The 20,288-nt window shown below is 42.9% G+C and overlaps 1 protein-coding gene across 4 annotated transcripts in view; it reads right to left on the bottom strand.

Moving 5' to 3' along the window:
• The window catches only part of sema3c (sema domain, immunoglobulin domain (Ig), short basic domain, secreted, (semaphorin) 3C), a 163,827-nt gene that overhangs the window by 55,528 nt on the left and 88,011 nt on the right, over positions 1 to 20,288 (bottom strand). For all 4 annotated transcript variants that reach the window (XM_041202650.1, XM_041202653.1, XM_041202652.1 and 1 more), the window contains exons 3-7: positions 14,928 to 15,088; positions 14,245 to 14,307; positions 9,705 to 9,824; positions 7,387 to 7,477; positions 7,157 to 7,276 (exon numbers count right to left, since the gene is read on the bottom strand). In XM_041202650.1, the coding sequence (XP_041058584.1) occupies positions 7,157 to 7,276; positions 7,387 to 7,477; positions 9,705 to 9,824; positions 14,245 to 14,307; positions 14,928 to 15,088 (555 nt within the window). The remainder of the gene's footprint in view (positions 1 to 7,156; positions 7,277 to 7,386; positions 7,478 to 9,704; positions 9,825 to 14,244; positions 14,308 to 14,927; positions 15,089 to 20,288) is intronic.

Below are 20,288 nucleotides of genomic sequence, written 5' to 3'. Positions count from 1 at the left end.
GAAGTTAGCTGTTTCACGCTGCTACTATGCAGTAGCAACACGAGTGGTATTTTCCACTATCAGTTTGCTGCCATCCAGCCAAAAAGAAGTTCTGCCTATCACACAAATAATTAATGTGGTATGTGAATTTCAGTACCAGTGTGATGCTAGGTATGTAAGCTGTATGTCCCATAGACTGGCAGATCATATCAAACAGCATGTCCCTTCTGCTGTTCACAACGGGCAAGCTACAGACCGTATCCAACCAGCCCGTGCTTACAAAACTCAAAACACAGGGTCCAACATTAGATGTGATTCTGTGATTGGACAACATTTGCTAAATAATCCTCAGTGTGCTAAAAATTACACTGATTTAAAATTGTAAGTTGGGGTCACAGTGTGGCACATTTGCATGTGCTGGAAGCTACATATCTTAATACACAGGGTCCTGTTCTTTGCAGACAGGAAGAACATGTAGACACATTGCGCCTGTTTCAGCTAAACAAAATGTGATAGCCATTTGCTGGTTCATCCTTCAGGGTAATGCCTTGATCAATTAGAGTAAAGCTGCCTTGTTTAAATTCTAAACAATGCTTGGCAGTTAACTTTCAGTCACCATTAACTGGTACATTCTCCATGGCAATGCCTCTAGCAATCAGAGTCCACTTGCCAACCAATCAGCACTCCCTTATATAGTATAAAGTTGTGTCTTCCCTGGACATTGGTATTCTTGCAATTGTCCTGATAAGTGCAAGACAAAAAGCTTTGACAAAATGTCTTTTTTCAGCAATATTCAAGTTCTGTACTACAAAATGACTATTTGAAATGCTGCTTCTGTATTGACAATTCTATGCAATACAATTTATATATAATTCTATATATTGGACCATTAACATTATCTGAAAAACTGTGATTAAAAAACTTAATCAGCTTATCTTACATACTTCCCATCTGGAATGGGGTTTGAACCTACAATCTACTGGTTCAAAGAGGAAAAGCACTACCAAATAAGTCCAGCTAGAATATTATATAAAATGATTGTCCACATAACTTAATCATCTGAAATGACTAGTTTCTATAACCACATAAGGATGAGCCAGCTGACCACGGCACCATGGCACAGGAGGCCATTCAAGAGGGGGGAGCAAAAAGACAAGTGGTAGTTGTAGGGGATTCTATAATTAAGGGAATTGATAGCATCCTTTGTAAGCAGGATCGAGAGTCCCGCATGATATGTTGCCTGCCCGGTGCCAGGGTGAGGGACATCTCTGACCGGCTTGAAAGGATATTGGAGAGGGAGGGGGAGGATCCAGTTGTTGTGGTCCACATCGGGGCAAATAACATAGGTAAGACTATGAAAGAGGACCTGTTTGGGGATTATCAGGAACTAGGAACTAAATTAAAGAACAGGTCCTCAAGGGTTATAATCTCTGGAATACTACCCGAGCCACATGCAAATTGGCATAGGGAGGCGAGAATAAGGGAAGTAAACATGTGGCTAAAGGAGTGGTGCGGGAAAGAGGGGTTCCATTTCGTGGGGCACTGGCATCAGTATTGGAACAGGAGGGATCTGTACCATTGGGAAAGTCTCCACCTGAACTGATCTGGGGCCAATGTTCTAGTGAAAAGGGTAAATAGGGTGGTCAACAGGACTTTAAACTAGAAAGTGGGGGGGAAGGGAAGGGTAAAACTCCAAGAAGTATGACTAACGGGAAACAAAGCAGCAGGTTAGCGTGTGGGGGGAATGGATTCAACTTCATGGAAAATTATGAAAAAACTGAAAAGAAAGGAGAGCCCAGGAGAAGCTATTAAAGTCCCCAAAACACAAAATAGTACAGAGTGTTTGGAAAGGGCTAGGAATCTAACTTCAAGCACATCAGATAAAGGGATAACAATGAGAAAGGGGACGGGAAATACAGGACTGAAGGTGTTGTATCTGAATGCACGCAGTATACGAAATAAGGTAAATGAGCTTGTGGCGCAGATTGAAATTGGCAGGTATGATGTGGTGGGCATCGCAGAGACATGGCTGCAAGGGGATCAGGACTGGGAGCTAAATATACAAGGATATACATCCTATCAAAAAGATAGGCAGGTTTGCAGAGGGGGTGGGCGTTGCTTTGTTAGTAAGAAATGAAATTAAATCAAGAGCAAGAAATGACATAGGGTCAGATGATGTAGAATCTGGGTAGAGTTGAGGAACCGCAAAGGTTAAAAAACCATAACAGGAATTACGTACAGGCCTCCGAACAGTAGTCAGGATATGGGGCACAATATACACCAGCAGATAGAAAAGGTGTGTAAGAAAGGCAAGGTTACAGTGATCATGGGGGAGTTTCAATATGCAGGTAGACTGGGAAAATCAGGTTGGTGGTGGATCCCAAGAAAAGGAATTTGTGGAATGTCTACGAGATGGCTTTTTGGAGCAGCTTGTGGTGGAGCCCACTAGGGAACAGGCAATTCTAGATTTAGTGATGTGTAATGAGGTAGATTTGATAAGGGAGCTTAAGATGAAGGAACCCTTAGGAGGGAGTGACCATAATATGATAGAATTTACCCTGCAATTTGAGAGGAAAAAGCTGGAATCACATGTAATGGTATTACGGTTGAATAAAGGCAACTACAGAGGCATGAGGGAGGAGCTGGCCAGAATTGACTGGGAGATGAGCCTAGCAGGAAAGACAGTGGAACAGCAATGACAGGAGTTTCTGGGAGTATATTGGGAGACACAGCAAAAATTCATCCCTAGGAAGAAGAAGCATACTAAAGGGAGGACGAGGCAACCATGGCTGACAAGGGAAGTCAGGGACAGCATAAAAGCTAAAGAGAAAGCATACAATGCGGCGAAGAGCAGTGGGAAACCAGGGGATTGGGAAGCCTACAAAGACCAACAGAGGACAACTAAAAAAGAAATAAGGAGCGAGAAGATTAAATATGAGGGTAAACTAGCCAGTAATATAAAAGAAGATTGCAAGAGGCTTTTTTTAGAAAAATAAAGGGTAAGAGAGAGGAAAAAGTGGACATTGGGCCTCTGGAAAATGACGCTGGAGAAGTAGTAGTGGGGAACAAAGAAATGGCAGAGGAACTGAATAGGTACTTTGCATCAGTCTTCACAGTGGAAGACACGAGTGACATCCCCAAAGTTCAAGACAGTCGGGGGGCAGAGGTGAGTATGGTGGCCATTACCAAGGAGAAGGTGCAAGGAAAACTGAAAGGTCTGAAGGTGGATAAATCACCTGGACCAGATGGGATACACCCCAGAGTTCTGAAGGAGATAGCTGAAGAGATAGTGGAGGCGTTAGTGGTGATCTTTCAGGAATCACTGGAGTCAGGGAGGGTCCCAGAGGACTCGAAGATCGCTAATGTAACCCCTCTGTTTAAGGAGGGAGTGAGGCAAAAGACAGGAAATTACAGGCCGATTAGCCTGACCTCGGTCATTGGTAAGATTTTAGAATCCATTATTAAGGATGAGATTTCAGAATACTTGGAAGTGCATGGTAAAATTGGGCAAAGTCAGCATGGTTTCATCAAGGGGAGGTCATGCCTGACAAATCTGTTAGGATTCTTTGAGGAGGTAACGAGTAGGTTAGACAAAGGAGGGCCAATGGTTGTTATCTACTTGCACTTCCAGAAGGCCTTTGACAAGGTGCCGCACAGGAGGCTGCTCAGTAAGATAAGAGCCCATGGTGTTAGAGGCAAGGTACTAGCATGGATAGAAGATTGGCTGTCTGGCAGGAGGCAGAGGGTGGGGATAAGGGTTCCTTCTCAGGATGGCGGCCAGTGACTAGTGGAGTTCCACAGGGGTCAGTGTTGGGACCACAACTTTTCACTTTATACATTAATGATCTAGATGGAGGAACTGAGGGCATCCTGGCTAAGTTTGCAGATGATACAAAGCTAGGCGGAGGGACAGGTAGTATTGAGGAGGCAGGGAGGCTGCAGAAGGATTTGGACAGGTTAGGAGAATGGGCAAAGAAGTGGCAGATGGAATACAACATGGCTAAGTGTGAGCTCATGCACTTTGGTAGGAAGAATAGAGGCATAGACTATGTTCTAACTGGGGAGAGAATTCAGAAATCTGGAGTGCAAAGGGACTTGGGAGTCCTCGTCTAGGATTCTCTTAAGGTTAGCTTGCAGGTTGAGTCAGTAGTTAGGAATGTAAATGCAATGTTGGCATTTATTTTGAGAGGACTAGAATATAAAAGCAGGGATGTGCTACTGAGGCTTTATAAGTCTCTGGTCAGACCACATTTAGAATATTGTGAGCAATTTTGGGCCCCGTATCTCAGGAAGGATGTGCTGGCCCTGGAGAGGGTCCAGAGGAGGTTCACGAGAACGATCCCAGGAATGAAAGGCTTAACATATGGGTCTATACTCGATGGAGTTTAGAAGGATGAGGGGGGATCTGATTGAAACTTACAGAATACTGAAAGGCCTGGATAGAGTGGACGTGGGGAAGATGTTTCCATTAGTATGAGAGACTGGGCACAGCCTCAAAGTAAAGGGAAGACCTTTTAGAAGAGAGATGAAGAGAAACTTCTTTAGCCAGAGAGTGGTGAATCTATGGAATTCATTGCCACAGAAGGCTGTGGAGGCCAGGTCATTGAGTGTATTTAAGACCGAGATAGATATGTTCTTGACTGGTAAGGGGATCAAAGGTTACGGGGAGAAGGCGGGAGAATGGGGTTGAGAAACTTATCAGCCATGATTGAATGGCGGAGCAGACTCGTTGGGCTGAATGGCCTAATTTCTGCTCCTATGTCTTATGGTCTTATGGTCTTATAAGCGGTAACGTAGGCTTGGGCTGACAAGCGGCAAGTAACATTCGCAGCACACAAGTGCCAGGCAATGACCATCTCCAACAAGAGAGAAGCTAAGCATTGCTCCTTGACATTCAATGGCATTACCATCACTGAATGCCCCACTATCAACATCCTGGCGATTACCATTGACCAGAAATTGAACTGGACCAGCCATATAAATATGTGGCTATAAGAGCAGTCCAAAGGCTAAGAATCCTGTGATGAATAACTCACCTCCTGCCTCTCCAAAGCCGGCCCACCATCTACAAGGCACAAGTCAAGAGTGTGATGGAATGCTCTCCACTTGCCTGGATGAATGCAGCTCCAACAACACTCAAGAAGCTTGACACCATCCACGACAAAGCAACCCGCTTGATTGGCACCCCTTCCACAAACATTCATTCTCTCCACCACCTAAGGACAGTGGCAGCAGTGTATACTATTTACAAGACGCACTGCAGAAACTCAGCAAGGCTCCTTAGACAGCACCTTCCAAACCCACGACCACTACCATCTAGAAGGACAAGGAGAACAGGCACATGGAAACACCACCATCTGGTAGTGCCCCTCTAGGCCACTCACCACCCTGACTTGGAAATAAAACGCCATTCCTGCACTGTTGCTGGGTCAAAATCCTGGAACTCTCTCCCTAACAGCACTGTGGGTATACCTACACCACATGGACTGCAGTGGTTTAAGAAGGCAGCTCACCACTACCTTCTCAAGGGCAACTAGGGATGGGCAGTAAATGCTGGCCTAGCCAGCAACATCCATATCCCATAAATGAATGAAAAAAAATCACTTTCAGCTGCCATTTAATTAGTATTTTTTCTTAATAATTCATATACAAATTTCAGGTCAGTTTCATAAACCAAAAAATACTAAATTATACAGACATGAAACTAAGAATATCACTAGACTAAAAATATCCCTGCTTTTAAGTTATGCTTTGGCAGTGAGGACGCCTGATGGAGCTTTCTTGTTTATGGTTCTGTACCAAGTGAGAATTTAAATGAATATGGCATTATGTTCAATCTAGTGAAAAAAAACTTCCAAAAATTATATTTAGTTATTCGTTGCATTGGTGTCATTAGCTGCAACTAAACTTGTTTATTGTGACTAAAATTATCTTGATCTAATAATGCAGACAACTATTATAGAAGCCAGATTTACCTTCTCACCCAGGGCAGAGTTGGGAACTCCAAGTCCCAGCAGACCTCAGAGTTTCCATGCATTCACAGACCGGAAGTGGCTGCATAGGCCCAGTTCGGCATTTTAGGCTCTTTGGGCTAAGGACCAGCCCAGTGTGCCTGTACATGAAGAAAAATGGCATGAAAACCCGGATAATGTGACCGGGAGAGGAATGCCATTCAAAACAAGTGTCCCAGGCAGTGGACAGGGAGAGGTCCCAAAAGGAAGTTACAGGTAGGGGACAGAGACATGGGGCAGAGACGGTTTCCAATTAAGCCAATTAAAAAAGAAAGGAGCAGAGAAACAAGCTTGAAACGGGAAAAGGGCTGCAGTTAGTGGACTTCAAGTGAAAAGGGCTCAGGAGAAGCCTTGAAGATTCAAGAAGGCAGCAGAAGGTTGGTGACTGTGTGCTGCAGGCCGTTGGGGTTGCTTCAGAGCAGCAGTGTTATGCCCAGCGCAGCCAAAGAACTGAAGTTGTGACAGTGAGTGGGTACTTGTGTGCATATTTGAAAATCCAGGTGAATGGACTCTCAGGAGATGAGACTGAAACCCTGTGAGGTGGGCTTTGTTGAGTCCATTCAAGTTAGAATGACTTATGGAGAGAATTCCTAGGTCAGATCTTCAAAGTTGAAGATTGGAATCTCTCCCAAGAGAGACAGAGGTCTAGGTTTTCTGGCCCCGCCCGCTGCCAGGATCTTCAGGTCCCGCCGAAAGTCAATGGGCTTTTGGTTGGCCCTTCACATTTCTTGAGGTGGCTCCCGCCACTGTGGGGTCGGAAAATCCTGGCTTGAGTTTTGGTGATATTGGTTGATTCAGTGTTTACTGATGTCCGGGTGAGTTTTTGAGAAATCTGGAGACTCTGTTTTGGTTGCATTTGGCACTTATTGTACATGTGGTCTGCTGGACCACAGTCACTTGTTAATTCATGTATACTCAAACATCCAGGGTTAATATGAGTTACCAGACAGACATTCTAAATTGCTTTAACTTTCTGACCTTGTATCGTAAAGTTAATTTTTGTTTGTTTTAAACCAGGGGAATCCTGTGGCTTTATTCACTAAGTGTCTTGAATCCCAAACATTACTTACTTTAAACAAAGCATTATCAGTCCCTAATTAGATCTTACGAACAACTTGGGAGTCTGATCAAGGATCATAACATGAGTCCTAAAGAAAGGCACATACCACTTAACCACTTGGAGTTGTGCTGGTCTGTCCTTATACCATTTCTCTTTGTTACACTGCGAAATATTGCTGCATCAGTACCCATGAAGTCTATGTACATTCCTGAAAACAATTCTTCATCTAGAGAGAAAGTGAAATGAGGATCATAAATATAATATGTTTAAAAATATTTCAATATTGTCACATCTTAAAAATATGATCAGTTTTTCCATTTTGTCTGTTCTACTCACTGATCATAAAGGAGACTGTGTTAACCTGAGGGTTAAATGAGCAGCGGCCCTTTCCAGATTCATTCTTTGATTCAATTATAAACTTTTGATCCTGCAAAATAAAAAGATGCAGTGAGGGAAGTTAATTGTTAAGGTATAAAACATGTGTAACACACAGTTAGCTGGAGTGAATCTCAGGTAGAACACAAGTGTAGGCTGTGAGGGGCAGGAATTCTTTGAAGCCTGTTTCTGGGTCTGCCTTGGTAGGTGGGGAGCAGTCGGTGGTGGCAGAACAATGAGGGCGTGGTGGTGGAGAATGTGCGGTGGTGTGATCGAGGAGTAATGTGGAGTTGGCAGGCACTTGTCATCCACTTGGCTCCATGGGAATGATATTTATAAGTGAAAATAAAATCTCATCTTTTGTTGGCAGCTGCAGCTGTCATTGGAGAATATGGAGTAAGTCAGATCCTGCTCCTATGCCATTCACCCCAAACCAATTTCTGCCAGTGAACCTGAAACAAGTGCTTGACCCATCATTGGGCTATGGAAGTAGATTAAAGCCTGTATTGGGCAACCTCAGGAACATCTCCAAAATGGCCTAAACCAATATCAGGCCAGAGCTCCTTTGGAGCGGACATTATTTTCTTAAATTAGCCCATTTTGGGATGCTTTAGTGCCAATTTCTGCTCATGCACAAAATCAGCCTCTTCATTTCAGTGTCAAATATCCCACCATTTTCATTATATATTTAAAAGTTTGCTGTTTCAATGAGGTCCAGCTGTATGAGGGCTTTGGGTAAAGGCTCTCTATCTGATAAATCCATCCTTGCTTTCTAAGGGGAAGCTAATTGCAAGGAGAAACGCATATGTAGGAAAACTTTGTATTCCAAAATACTAATTATTACCGTTGTCCTTAAGCAATATTATGGACAGGCGTTGTCAGCATTAAAGAAGGTAACACTTCTACTGTTTCTCTTTATTATCCTTTTTTCTGGTGCAAAAGCAAGTTGGTGCCAATTCCCAATTATATTTGGTGCTCATGCACCAAACTGTGCCAGAACATTTACCGGAATTGGGGTTCTCAGGCTTGAGGTACCAATAATAATTAATGTCTTAAAGCTTGTAGAAGTCATAAAGTGTTTTGTGTTCTAGTTTTAGTTAACTCGGCTGGAGGTACAGTGTGAGCTTCATTACTCATGCCACCACTGCTGTTTACCCTGCCTCTGCAATGCAATTTGACCCATGTTGGCCAACACTCAAGTTTCTTAATATTGTCTGTGATAAGGATTTTATTTTTTGAGCATCCCATTAGGTCCAGTAGCCAGCCTTAAGGGAGTAAAAATGTCATTTTTATCTTTCACACGACATGGATTCTGTCCTGCTTAGTAATCTAAAACTGGGCAGGCATTGAAAAACCATGAAGAATTAAATAACTTGCTATTTCCTGTCTCAGTTGGAAGAGCAGTGTGAAAGCATATGAAATAAATTTGGATAAGAAACTGGAAACAAAACTTCAAGTGAATCATAGGCCATGCATCGATAGACCATAGCCCACCTTGCACAATCAGTAACATTGCAGGGTTGGTTTGGGCCACAGGTTGGATTCAAATGGGGAAAAAGAAACAAACCTCCAAGATGTTAAGGACGGTTCTGATGAAATGTTAGCATTCATCATTATAAATGGAAAATATGAAATGTAAACTGGCTAAGTAAGTTGTAATTTTGTATTTTGCACAGTTAGCGGGTGGAATCTTACGGCTGTGTCGAGGCAGGGGTGGGCCTGTAAAATGCAGTGAGTCATTCAAAAGCCCATTGACTTCGGCATAAAACTCAGCCCAACATTTCTAAGAACAAAGGTTGTACACTGTACTTTTATGGGAAGCTAATGAAAGTCTATTTAGCAATTTAGGTAAATGTTTTTTCAAAGTAAGATGCAGCTAGTTTTACAATTTTGTAAGTGGTCCCCTGAAACTATCGCTTCCTGGCAAATGCTAAGAATGCTTTAACACGTTGCATCACTGTTCTCTGGACAGCTTTCCCCTACCTAACAATAGTAATTCACATCAAAGTAATTAATTACAACATGTATTTTGAGCAACGCAATAAAGTATTTTTTAAATGTAAGCCTTTTAAAATAGAAGGACCTGAAATATTTAGGAACTAGAATGCAGGACAATAATTACAAGGATTAGAATGTAATGTGCACATGGCAGTATTAAACGGGATATTACAGCATTGCAGTGACAGAGAAATATCTCTGTGGTCAGTGCTAGAGTCAAATGCACTGCAAGTATCTGTAGATTTATATAATGACCATTTCATTGGTGATATGACACTAACCTCCGATCGGCGGCCTCTGTTGATATAGGTGCAGATGGGGCTAAATGCACCACTCCCACAAACAAATAGATGAGTTCGATTATAAACTTGAATGACACGAACAAAGTTACCACAACCATTCTGTCAAAAACACAAGAAAATCATGAAGAGGGCAGTAATCAAGGAGTCACTATTAAATAATGTGTAATCTGTATGAACTAAAAAAAGTGATGGGCAGAATTTAATCCAGCCCATTGCGACAGGAAACATGAGAGCTGGCTCCACTTAATTGTGGGAGAATCCCACGCAGGAAACTCACCCACGTGCAGCGGGATGTCATTAAGGCTCATTCATGAGCCAATTATCACCAACTATCCCTGAGACATCGGAATTCAATGGTGGCTCAGGGATTAAATGGAAGCCATACAGCTTTCCTGTGCTGCCTGAAAACCGCCAGCAAACACTTTAGGATTTGCCAGTGGCCTACTAGCGGGAGGGGCCCTTGTTCAGGGACTTCAGTGCCCAATTGAAGAACATGGCCTTGCGAAGTGGGGGCCACCCTCCTGCCCTTGCCTCCGACCCCCCACTCCCCACTCCCACAGTCCCCTGACCGCATCTTCCATCTCGCCTTAATTCACCTGAGTCTCGGGATCCAGCGATGATTGCTGGTGAAGTCCCTGCTGCATTAGCAGCAGCAGCCACTGCTAATGGCGGCACTGCCAGCATGGGGAAACTGCCGGTCTCTGATTGGTCTCTGATTGGCCGGCAGCTCTCGGCAGGTGGGATTCTGTCCCCAGGGTTCTAAATCTCAGGGAAGGCTTGAGGCTGCCTGAGAGGCCCTTAATTTGGTCGAGTGCTCACCACAGAATTGACATGGGTTTTCCATCCATTCTCTGACTAAATTTTTACTAATATAGACGGAAAACCGAGTCAAATATTCTCTTTGACAAAATGAGAATTTTTAAGCACATTGAATGATTTCAAGGGACATAGTGAATATTAGTTGTGCTCCCCATTTTCAGTGTCATTGTTTACACATCTGCTAAACAATTTGCACCAACACTGCACTTTTAGTCTTTTTTTCAAAACTTTGGTTCATTACTGTTATTGACACTTAGCAAGTATTTTGCTTCAGTGTTTACAAAAAGAATGATGAATCCTGAATTAGTTAAAAGCCAGGTGAGAAGTGATGAGACGGGATATATCCAAGGGTCTTGAGAGAAATAGGGGAAACAATTGCAGAGGTTAACATGGTGAGTGTGACAGAGAGTGCACAATGAATGTAGAGCTAATCTGGGTATCTACAAGCCAATTAGTTTAGCATCTGTGGTATGAGGCATTTTGGAGTCTTTACTTAAAGAGGAGGTTACTAAATACCAAGATGATGAGAAAATAATTAGAAGGAGCTAAAATGAGTTTCAGAAAGGAAGATCAAGCTTGACAAAGCTGATAAAGTTCTTTGTGGAAGAGGCATGTATAGTGGATGGGAAAAATGAATGTGGTGTAACTCTTTTGGAGTTAAACAATTAAACTAAATTAACAAAATAAGAGATAAAATAAACACAGCTCCTAAGTCAGGACAGCTGTAAAACCAAGGACAAAGTTTAAAGGAAACTTACAAACATCAAACCAAAATGTGATTAAAGGCGTGGATAAAACACCCCAGTCCCCGTGGTGCCCACCGGGCATGGAAGGCCTCGAAAGTGCCGGCAGACACCACGTGCTCCCTCTCCAGGGACACCCGGTCGCAAACATAGCTTCGGAAGAGGGTCAAACAATCGGGCGGGATGACCCCCGTCGATCGCCCGCTGCCTGGACCTGTTAATGGCCAACTTGGCCAGGCCCAGGAGCAGGTTCACGAGGAGGTCCTCCTCCTTCCCGACCCCCTTCCGCACCGGGTGTCCATAGATCAGGAGCGTGGGACTGAAGTGCAAGCAAAACAGTAATAAAAGGTTTTTCAAGTAACTGAAAAGGGATTGCAGCCTACCACACCCTTTATAAGCATGTTCCACGGATTCCACAAGACCACAAAAAGGGCAGGTATCCTGGGAGTCCGTGAACCTACACATCGTAGGTCCCTCCACCCTAGGTCCCTGATGGAAAGCGGGAGGACATCTCCATAGAGGGCCTCCCAACGGGGACCTCCGCCACCAGGCGGCAACAAGGCACGCCAGGGCGTGTCCGGGTAGGGAGCAAGGGCGAGAAAATGGAAGGTGTGCAGCAGCAGTCCGTACAGAAAGCTCCTCTGCGCGGTGCCAAATGACACGGAGGGCATATCCCCAAGGCAGCTCATATTGCGGTATACCGGCACCCGAAGGAGGGTTCGGGGCTTGGGGCCAATGTGGAATTCTGTCCGAACAGGAGAACGTTCAGGCGGAAGACCACCACGCACTTGGGCCACCTCAAGACCTAAAATTACATCAGGTCCGAGCTTGGATGTGGTGTACATGGACCATCATTATGCCTTTGATAATATGTTGCCCAGGAAATTATTAATGAAGATTAAGGGCTATGGAATTAGGATGAGGGTTGCAAATTAGGATAGGAATTATCTCCTAAGGAGAAACTGGAAGGGGGAGGGGTAAGATGGAATTCAAAAGTGAAGCAACTGCTTCCAATGCTGCAACAAATTAGCCCGAGGCCGAAGCCAAAGTTGGTATTAGCCCTCATTCTAGTGGAAGTGATAAGGTGCAGGTGCCAAATGGGGCTCTGGGCTTGGGGCCAGGTAAGGCTTGTTGGCTCCTATGCTGAAGCAGCCTGCTGTAGGTACAGTGGTGGAGTTGGGTAGAGAGGTGAAGCCAAGCAATGTAAGCCTGGGTCAGCTGCAGCATGAGGTATTTTTGTACAGTCAGGAACCCTGCTCCTGTGGCTGCATTTTTAAGTAGCTTCCAGTAGTCCTTTGAAGGCCAATGGTTATATTGCTCGAGACCTGATACAATTACGTGGAACTGGCGTTAAGTGAAAGCTCTGCCTTCCTACTTGAATTTTTCACTGGGGTCCTGAAATGACACAGGATCCCAACTTACAAAGTAAAGCAGCCTTATGCCTATTTGTGATGGGTAGGCAGCTTGTCCATTTACAAGCCTCCCCGAGCAGGGCAGCAGGTGGGCCTTGAGCCTCAATGGGGCAGCTGAAGTGCTCATTTTCTGCCACCCAAACCCACTTCCTGATTTCCAATCCCAGGCCACCCAGTTTTTTTCTGCAAAACAGACAGCTATGAATTGAATAAATATTGCAAAGGGCCTCAGGAAGTTACAAAGGGATATTGATAATTTAGTAGAAGGGGCAAAAAAAATTGGCAGGTTGAATTCAAATTCAGTGGATGCAAAGTGGTACATTTTGGTAATGAAAATAAGAGGAATAATTATATGTTGATGGAGGGAGGCTGGGCAATGTAGAAGAGCAGAGGGATTTGCGAGTTCAGGTTCACAAATAGCCTAAGGCAATCTAAAAAAAAAATGATATAGAAACACTGGGTTTTAATGGTAAGAAAGAGAGATAGAACAGCTGAAATGTAATGAAATGTACGTGAAATCTTAGTAAGATTGCAGTCGGTGTACTGTGTGCAAGTTTTCGCTCCACATTATCCAAAGGTTTTTGACGCAATAGTTAGGTTACAGCATAGATTCAGCCTGAGGAAATACAAACAACACCAACAACGAGATATATTTATGTAACATCTTAACATAATGAAACGCTCCAAAGCGCTTCACAGGAGAATTACAAAAAAAAAGTAAAGACACTGAGCAATGTAAGGAGGTGTTAGGACAGATGACCAAAAGCTTAGTCAAAGTGATAGGTTTTGAAGAAGTGTTTTAAAGGAGGGAAGCAGGGTAGAGAGGCAGAGAGGTGTAGAGAGGGAATGCCAGAGCTTGGGCCAATTGAAAGCATGGCCACCCATGGTGGAGCGATAATAATTGTGAGTGCACAAGAGGTCAGAATTAGAGGAGCATAGATATCTTAGAGGATTGTAGTGCTGAAGGAGATTAGAGAGATAGGGAGGGGCAAGGCCCTGGAGGGATTTGAAAACTAGAATGAGGATTTTTAAATTAAAGAGCTTGCTTGACTGGGGGCCAATGTAGGTCAGCAAGTTCAGGGTTGACACAAATATGGCTTGAAAATTTGAGACTATTTTTGTTAGAACAGGCTAGGGGATAATTTGACAGTGGTGTTTCAAATTATGAACAGATGAGGGACAGATGGTTAGAAATTGATTGTTTCTCTTAGTTGAGGAGTCTTGAACAAAGGGACTTAGATATAAGATTAAATGGAAAAGATTTAAGAGAATGACATTGGAAACGTGTTTACACCGAGAGTTGTGACTGTATCAGAAACCATGCCAACACTTAATTATTTGGTAGGTAGTCAAGGGAAAGCTGAATAATGGGAAATGAGAACAGAGTAGACTCTTGGGGTTAGAATTACTGCTCACATGGAGGATAAACACCGACATGGCCAGGTTGGGCCAAGTGGCCCGTTTCCATATTGCAATTCTCAGTCATTCTATGTCTGTCAAAAAATATCCATAATCACATGGAGAATCTAAACATTTGCTACTTACATTTGGATCCTTGCCAGCCATTTTGCATTCATCCACTTTATTACTCGAAGCTGGCCAGTGAACCTGATGAAAGATATCACAGTACTTCAACACACCATTAAAGCAATTTAGGACACAGTAAATGAGAAATACAACCATTGCAGATGGAAGTCTACAATCTGTTTATTGTTAGCTGTTTCGGTTAGTTATTCTTATTACAACAGAAAGGTTGTTTGAGGGAGAGGTCAACTGGAAAACAGTAACAGGAGTAGAGCCTTCCACTCCCTCCATAAAAAGTGAAAAAAACAGCAACTTCCATAAACCATTTGAATCGGTCATCTTCTGGTACTTTAATAAATTGATTTTTTTAATATCATTTTATTTGGAAGGTAATTCAATATTGTATAATTTTTGGATGTGCTGACATGATTATGTTCAGGAATTTCCTATTAAAAGCGCCTTCTGGATTTCCTGGGCTAGCTGGAGCTACTTAAAATCATAAGGAAACATGATAGGAAGCTAGCTGTCACATCCTAGGAGGTCAGTATGGTTAGATACACCCAATAATGCTTATCGATCACTGGGTGGTCTGTACAATATTGCATTGCAACAGTGTTACAACACAGGGCAGATGGAAATCTAAGAAGAGCAGCATTAATCAAAAGACATTTCCATGTCCAAAGAACCTCATAACGGAAACTTACAGCAAGAGGATTCTGGTTGATGCTGTTTACATTGAGAGACAGAATGTGATTTTTGCAGCCCACATATAAGCGATCTTGATCTTCATCCATTAGCAAGATTCTGTAATCCAAAGGTTTCAAGGATAGACTATAAAACTGTGATGTATGAGTGGCCTTCAAATCTGTAAACAAAATGTAGTTAAGATAATGATTAGCTAATTATGATTGCTTTGCTGGATTTTTTGAAATAAAATAAGCTATGATGAAGTAAGATAACTAAAAGTAAAAGGCAGTTAAGTGGTAGGGGTTTCAGATAAGCTGCCAATTCTACCTCTTCATTATCAAGCCTGCTAGTATTCTTTTCAACAGCTTGTCCAATATCAAGCCCTGCGTAAACTGCAATTTCCTTCAGATTGGTGTTCGCAAAGCCAATTCTTAGATCCCACTATCTTTCATGTGTCTCCAGCTCCAAATCCATCAACCATCCTTTTTACCCTGTTAGACTGCACCTGGCTACATAGCCTTGATATTCTTTTCGAGCTGGTTTTATTGCTGACACAATGTGTCACCAAGGCTGCATTTTTCCATCTTGAGAATTGTCTGGTTGAAGAGCTACCACTTCCAATCCAATGTTGAAACTCTAATCCAGATCTTCATCAGCTGAAGGATTGACTTTTAAAAGGCTTTCTGGCCTCATAGCTTCCACTGTTCACAAATTCATGAGAAATCTGCAACCCACGTCCACTACTATGCAAAGACCTATGCACCCATCACTCACATTCCTGAAGAACTCCATTAGCTCTTTCTACATGTTAATTAATTTCAAGTTCCTTGTCCATTTCTTCAAATACATTTACAAATTCACTCTGTACTATCTGAATGACCTTCTCCAATCACACGTATGGGAAATCATGCTTAACTAATCTACTGGAGTTTTTTGAGGATGTAACTAATAGAATAGATAAGGGAGAACCAGTGGTGTGGTGTATTTGGATTTCAAGAAGGCTTTTGATAAGGTCCCACATAAGAGGCTAGTGGGCAAGATTATAGCACATGGGATTGGAGCTAATATACTGGCATGAACTGAGAATTGGTTGACAGGCCGGAAACAGAGAGTGGGAATAAATGGGTCTTTTTCCAGGTGGCAGGTGGTGACTAGTGGTGTACCACAGGAATCAGTGCTTAGGCCCCAGCTATTCATGATATATATAAATGACTTGGATTAGAGAACCAAATGCAATATTTCCAAGTTTGCTGACCACACAAAACTGGGCCAGATTGTGAGTTGTGAGGAGGATACAAGAAGTCTTCAGGGCGATTTAGACAAGTTGTGTGTGGGCAAATACATGGCAGATGCATTATAACATGGATAAATGTGAAGTTATGCACTTCGGTGTGAAAAACAGAAAGGCAGAGTATTAGTTGGATGGTGATATATTTGGAAATGTGGATGTACAAGGGGATCTAGGTGTCCTTGTACACTAGTCAATGAAAGCAAATAGGCAGGTGCAGCAAACAATTAGGAAGGCGAATGGTATGTTGGCCTTCATTGAAAGAGGATTTGAGTTCAGAAGTAGTGATGTCTTACTGCTTTTATGCAGGGCCTTGGAGAGACCACACCTGGAGTATTGCATGCAGTTTTGGTCTCCCTACCTAAGAAAGGATATACTTTCCACAGAGGGAGTGCAGCAAAGGTTCATTAGGCTGATACCAGGGATGGCAAGACTGTCATATGAGGAGAGGTTTGTTCAACTGGGCCTGCATTCACTAAAGTTCGGAAGAATGAGAGGGGATCTGATATAAAATTCTGACAGGGCTAGACAGATTGGATGCAGGGAGGATGTTTCCCCTGGTTGGAGAGTCTAGAACCAGGGACCACAATCACAGGATATGGGCAGGCCATTTAGGACTGAGGTGAGGAAAGATTTCTTCACAGAGGGTGGTCAACCTTTAGAATTCTCTACCGCAGAAGGCTGTGGAGGCCGGGTCACTGTGTATATTCAAGAAAGAAATTGATAAATTTTGGATATTAGAAGCATCAAGGGGTATGGAGAGAATGCAGGAATATGGCGTTGAGATAGAGGATCAGCCATGATCATATTGAATGGTGGAGCAGGCTCGAAGTGCTGAATGGCCTACTCCTGCTCCTAGTTTCTATGTTTCCACTCCTCTCACTGTTGTTCAGTACACCTTTTACTCCATCATCAGCAGCTAATTATATAGTCACAAAACTCCTGCATTATGAATTCTGGTTCTAAAACCACTTTACTTTGCTTTCTCTCTGTCTTGCCTTTGAAAGCCTTCAAAAACAGCATACCTAGGAAATTCCACAAGGATTCTGGTAACCTTTTGCCAACATTTCAATGGAAGATTGGCAGGCGCTTTATGGAAATGGTGTAAACAGGAATGTAAACACTGTTTCCTTGGAGTTTCCACTGTTCTCCTACCAGCTAGATATATGGGTGTAACAGAAAGCTACGGTTGTAACCCTGCGTAAATGCAGGCCTCTCTCTTCAAGTCACCCCTACAAATTCATTCTTTTTTTGTACAGTATCCAGGCCTCTTCCTTGTGAGAAGCTGTGAGACATTACATTACAGGGATTATGTACATGCTGGCTGTTGTTATTGATTCCTTGACTTACTCTTGAAGGATTACTATAACTTGTATTCAATTGTTTCACCACCAAAAACAGTCAGGATTAAGATTGCAATTTTCGTAGTAATTAGTTGGTTCAATTATTTTAAAAGCATTTTAATTTTAACTTTAATTAATTTAATTCATTAAAAGCAATTTTAATGCATATTCTACAAGAATTCACAAGAGTTTGTTAGTGATGCACCAGTAGAAATATTTAGGCTATTAATTATTTAGTTGCAGGAGCTATTATACTGCCAAATCTCCATCATTGTTTTCTTTCCTTCTTTGATGGCAATTTGGGTGTAGTTATCTGATTAGAAATAAAGGGCATGCAAAAGGAAGTAAGATTGCTAACAGATATAACCAAGAAAAGGCTGTTGAACCCATTGGTTCATCATGCTGCCCAGGTTCAGGTGCAGAATCCAGATGGACCAATTGTCTCGTAGCAATATGTTTTTTCTCACCATTGTTTGAGAGTACAAAACACATTATATTGGTTTACACAAATATAATTGGTATCAAAATAGTTATAAGTGTACACCTAGGGAAGACCTTTCTGCCTGTCGGGCGGGCGGGCTCGACCCAATCTCCGGCAAGCAGGGAGCCGATCCCCGCCGGAGAAGCGGGCCCCACCGCCATTTTACGTGGGCAGACCAATTAAGGAGCACCCAGCATGACGTTCGGTGGGAAGCGCTATGCGCTACCTGTGCGGGCAGGGGAGGGATTCCCCAAATGCGAGAGTACGCTCTTTCACGCATGCGCATGAAAGAGCGCACATCTCCCTGAGGCAAAGTGCTGCCTCAGGGAGATCACTTACACATTGAAAAAGATTAAAAATAGAAAAAAAAATCCTTAACATGTCCCCCTCATGTGACAATGTTACATGAGATGGGACATGTTCATAAATTACAGTAAAACTTTATTAAACTTCTTAGAACACTGCGTGAAACCTCATCCCGCCTGTGGATGAGGTTTCATGCTTTTTCTACTTGCCGCCAGGGCTCCTGGCCTGTCCGCCAACCTTAAGGTCGGACGGGCAGGTCCTTTAATTGTTTAAATGATCCTGTCAATGGCCTCAATTGGCCATTGACAGGTTGGTGGGTACGCAGCTGATTTTGTTGTGCCTCCGCCTTCCTGAAAATTTAATTGGACCGGGATGACGTCATCCCACATCATTTTATGCATCGGCGAGCAGGCTCCACCCCCTGCTCGCCAATGGCAAAATTCTGCCCCTAATTTTAGTGTAAGATCAGTAATTATAAATGCTATTTTTTAAAAAAAATTGTGTATTTATCTGATATCTGTTTTAGAATTTCCACTTCTCAGTAGTACAATCTTTGTAGAAAAAAATTGATGGAGTATCTACCATGTCAATACCAATTGAAATCCAATTGATTTAATTTCAAGAATTTCATCTTTACTTGCAAACCAGGTGAAGTCATTTGTTATTGGTCCATTCCAGCAATGTTTACTTTTTTTATTCTTTCACAGGATGTGGGTGTTGTTGACTTGGCCAGCATTTATTGCCCATTCCTAATTGCCCTTGAGAAGGCGGTGGTGAGCTGTCTTCTTGAACCGCTGCAGTCCATGTGGTTTAGGTACACCCACAGTGCTGTTAGGGAGGGAATTCCAGGATTTTGACTGAGTAACAGTGAATGAATGATGATATAGTTCCAAGTCAGGAAGGTGTGTGGCTTGGAGGCGAACTTGCTGGTGGTGGTGTTCCATGCATCTGCTGCCCTTGTCCTTCTAGGTGGTAGAAGTTGTGGGTTTGGAAGGTGCTGTCAAAATACTGAATAATACTTCTTTGCCTAAGAATCACTGAATGTAAACAGTAATATTTCTTGAAACTTAACTGCTTATTTTGCCATCATCAACAATCTTGATCCAATTAAGTGCTGAATATTATATAATAAATGTACTGCAAGTACAGGCTTGCTATTTAATAGAATTTCAAAAATAATTAGAAATTGAACCCTGTTATAATTTTTTAGAATATTACTACAATAACCTTCCCTCCAATACAAAGTCAGAAGTAGGGATGTTCACTGTTGGTTGCACAATGTTCAATACTATTCGCAACTCCGTAGATACGTAGATACTGAAGCAGTCCATGCAGAAAGATGCCCCAGAAGTTTCAGGCAATAACTAGCTCCAACAAGAGAGAATCTATCCATCTCCCCTTGACATTCAACAGAACTACTATCACTGAATCCCCCACCATCAGCATCTAGGAGGTTACCATTGACTAGAAACCAACTGGATCAACCATATAAATATTATGGCTACAAGAGCAAGTCAGAGACTGGGGGTGGAACTGTCCCAGATTTCCACCAAGTGCAGTAGCAGGAGGGGAAAACAATGTATTACCCGTCGGCTGCATTGGTGGCTTCTCACGCCGTATCATCCCAAACCCGTCGCATTAATTATGCATTCGCAGGAAACTTGCTGTTTCCATGGTGGGCAAGCTTTCATTCGTCCGCCACACCATCATCTCGCCGCTCCATCACACCAGGCGCCATAGTTAAAGTGCGGCTATCTGTACACCTCTCAGTGCTTCCAGCCCACAACTGCTGCATGGAAGACATAGCCCCAAAAGGCAAGAAGATTGCAGCCCCCAGATTCAACGACAGGTCCTTCGAGTACCATTTGGATGCAATGAAGGCATCCTCTACCACTGCTCTGGCCACAGGATGGGTAGCAACATCACTGATCCAGCTTGGGAGGCGGTAGCAGCGGTGGTC

Source organism: Carcharodon carcharias, chromosome 13 (genome assembly GCF_017639515.1).
Source record: "Carcharodon carcharias isolate sCarCar2 chromosome 13, sCarCar2.pri, whole genome shotgun sequence".
NCBI lineage: Eukaryota > Metazoa > Chordata > Chondrichthyes > Lamniformes > Lamnidae > Carcharodon > Carcharodon carcharias.
This window is presented reverse-complemented; position numbering and strand designations above follow the sequence as displayed.